General features: G+C 43.8%; 1 protein-coding gene across 1 annotated transcript in view; it reads right to left on the reverse strand.

Moving 5' to 3' along the window:
• Window positions 1–381: 381 nt before the first annotated feature.
• The window catches only part of LOC125040944 (arrestin homolog), a 3237-nt gene continuing 1118 nt past the window's right edge, over window positions 382–2500 (reverse strand). The window contains exons 3-7 of the mRNA XM_047635740.1: window positions 2343–2500; window positions 1865–2212; window positions 1532–1663; window positions 1078–1246; window positions 382–540 (exon numbers count right to left, since the gene is read on the reverse strand). The exon at window positions 2343–2500 is cut by the window's right edge and continues 76 nt beyond it. Coding sequence (XP_047491696.1) covers window positions 434–540; window positions 1078–1246; window positions 1532–1663; window positions 1865–2212; window positions 2343–2500 — 914 coding nt within the window. The 3' untranslated portion in view covers window positions 382–433. The remainder of the gene's footprint in view (window positions 541–1077; window positions 1247–1531; window positions 1664–1864; window positions 2213–2342) is intronic.

Below are 2500 nucleotides of genomic sequence, written 5' to 3' on the forward strand. Positions count from 1 at the left end.
GTATCGTAACAGAAAAAAAAAAAAGTTTTTTATAAATACTTCTGAAACCAAAATGCCCCGTAAAAATAAATTTGTGTAAAATCAGTCTTCGGTGAAAATAAACCGATATAAATAGTAAAGTGTTCTGTGAAAAAAAAAAAAAAAAATATATGAAAAGTCGTGTTCGGTGAAATTAACTCAATCAAAAAAATAAAATTTAAAAGCCTTCCGATATAAAAGAAAGAACGGAAAAAAACAAAGAACAAAAACAAAACAATACAAAAAAACGAAAGAACGAAAGGAAGAACATAAGAAAAACAATCAAACAAACAAACAAAGAACCCCCTCCCCCCCCAAAAAAAAAACCATAAAAAAGACCCTCGATCAGACAAACCACACAAAAGAAAAAAAAAATCAAATCATTACAAAGCAGGAGCTCCCTCATCAGCGCCATCTAGGGCTGGTCGACGGACATGCCGCGGCGGAGGCGAGCGAAATCCTCGAACTCCAGGTCCTCGCCGCCGGTGTAGCCGCTGTCGGGACGCGCCTTGCTGACCCCACCTGCGGAAGGCGAGGAAGGAGAGGCTCAAGGATGGGGTCCTGGTTGTTCGTACTCGGTTGTTGTTTTTTTTTTTTTTTATTCATATGTTTGTATATTCTTTGATTTGTTTGATGGTTCGAGCAGCTGTTGTTTTTATATACATATACATATTGTTGTTTTGGTATTCATTTGCTGCTATCATTATTGTCATCATTTTTGTAGTAATTATCATTATTGTTATCATCATTATTATTGTTGTTGTTGTTATCATCATCACCATTATTATTATTATTATTATTATTATTATTATTATTATTATCATTATTGTTATTTATTATCATTATCATTATCATTATTATTATTATTATTATTATTATTATTATTATTATTATCATTATTATTATTATTATTATTATTATTATTATCATAATCCTTATTAACCCCAATCTTTATGACAATTAACCAAACCAAATCACCATTACACAACATATCAAACATGGCACCATACTCCCAACATGAACGTCATCCACACACTACCAGCAACCTAGAGGACTCACCAGGGGCAGGGTGCATCAGCTTGAAGCACAGGTCAGCGGACAGGTCACCTGCAATGGCGCCGCAGTTAGCTTTCACACGCATGGAGTAGGACACAATGATACCACAGGAATCATTGACGTTCCTCCCCGCGGCGACGATGGTGGTAGAGGCGAGGTTGGCGTCGGAATCCTGGAATGGTGGGAATGGGAATGGTCAGCGGTGAGGATTCCAGAGGGAGATTGGAAAGAATGGGAATGGGTTGGTAGTTTTGTTTTTCGTTCTGAGGGATTGGTTGATGTGTCTTCGCCTTTGGAGGTGTAAGTGTGTGCATCACGCGTACTTACCTCCACTGTATATAAACACATACACATTCTCTCTCTCTCTCTCTCTCTCTCTCTCTCTCTCTATATATATATATATATATATATATATATACACACACACACATACACACAACGTGCTAGTAGTCGATACCTTTAGCTTTCCATCGAGAGCAAGGCCGATTTTGCTCTTGTTGGACGAGGCGAGAGGCGTGAGGTTAAAGGTCTTCTGGAGACTCGTCCCTGGCGTGATGGGGCAGCCCTCCTTCGATTCCAGGGAAGCCACCTACAGAGAAAAATAGAAACAACATTCTTCTTAAATCGTGGCAGGACTATTCTTCTTTTTGTGCTCTGTCCGATTATTAGAACAGATTCATTTTGTTTATTTCTATAGTCCGTAATTCAGCTTCGAAAAGAAATCGAGTGACGATTCATTCCGCCTCTACTTCCGTTTTCGTGTGCGAGGAGGAGCTCGTGCTAAACGTACCTCGCGGGTAAAGTGGCTGTTGGTCATGGTGACCTCGACGTGCTGGATGATGCTGCACTTAATGCTCTTCACTGTCTTCTTGCTGCCGTTGTTGATGTTAAGGGTGGCAGTCACTTGATCCCCGTGGTAGTAGAGATCCTTGTCGAGCGTCACCTCCATGTTGATCTTCCCGGAGGAGAGAGCGAAGCCCTTGGACACGAGGGTGCTGGGCTGGCGCGAGGTACCCGAGATGGGGGAGTACTGCACCTTCCTGACGGCGAGGGTGACGGAGTTGCGCTTGTGGGGTCTCTCGCTGGAGTTGTCGCCCACGAAGACGGAGAGCTCGTAGATGACGCCGAGGGGTTTGCTCTGTAGAAGATGAAGGACCTGTGAGTACGATCTGATAATAGGCATGGATGTGAAATAGATTTGCAAAGCTGCTACTTGAGCCAAAGCGCGTCGTGCATGCTGTAAGAAGCCATAGCGTCGTCTTCCTCACCGTCTCATCGACGCCCGAGTGGAGCTGGACGGAGCAGGGGGCGGTGTCGGGGAGCGTCACGGCGAAGGGGTAGGCGTTGGCCCCGAGCTTCTTCACGAGGCGCTCCTGGACGGCCGTGGGCTCGCGGGAGTCGGCGCTCGGGTACACCTGCTGAGTGC

The sequence above is a fragment of the Penaeus chinensis genome, chromosome 29 (assembly GCF_019202785.1).
Source record: "Penaeus chinensis breed Huanghai No. 1 chromosome 29, ASM1920278v2, whole genome shotgun sequence".
In the NCBI taxonomy this organism is placed as follows: domain Eukaryota; kingdom Metazoa; phylum Arthropoda; class Malacostraca; order Decapoda; family Penaeidae; genus Penaeus; species Penaeus chinensis.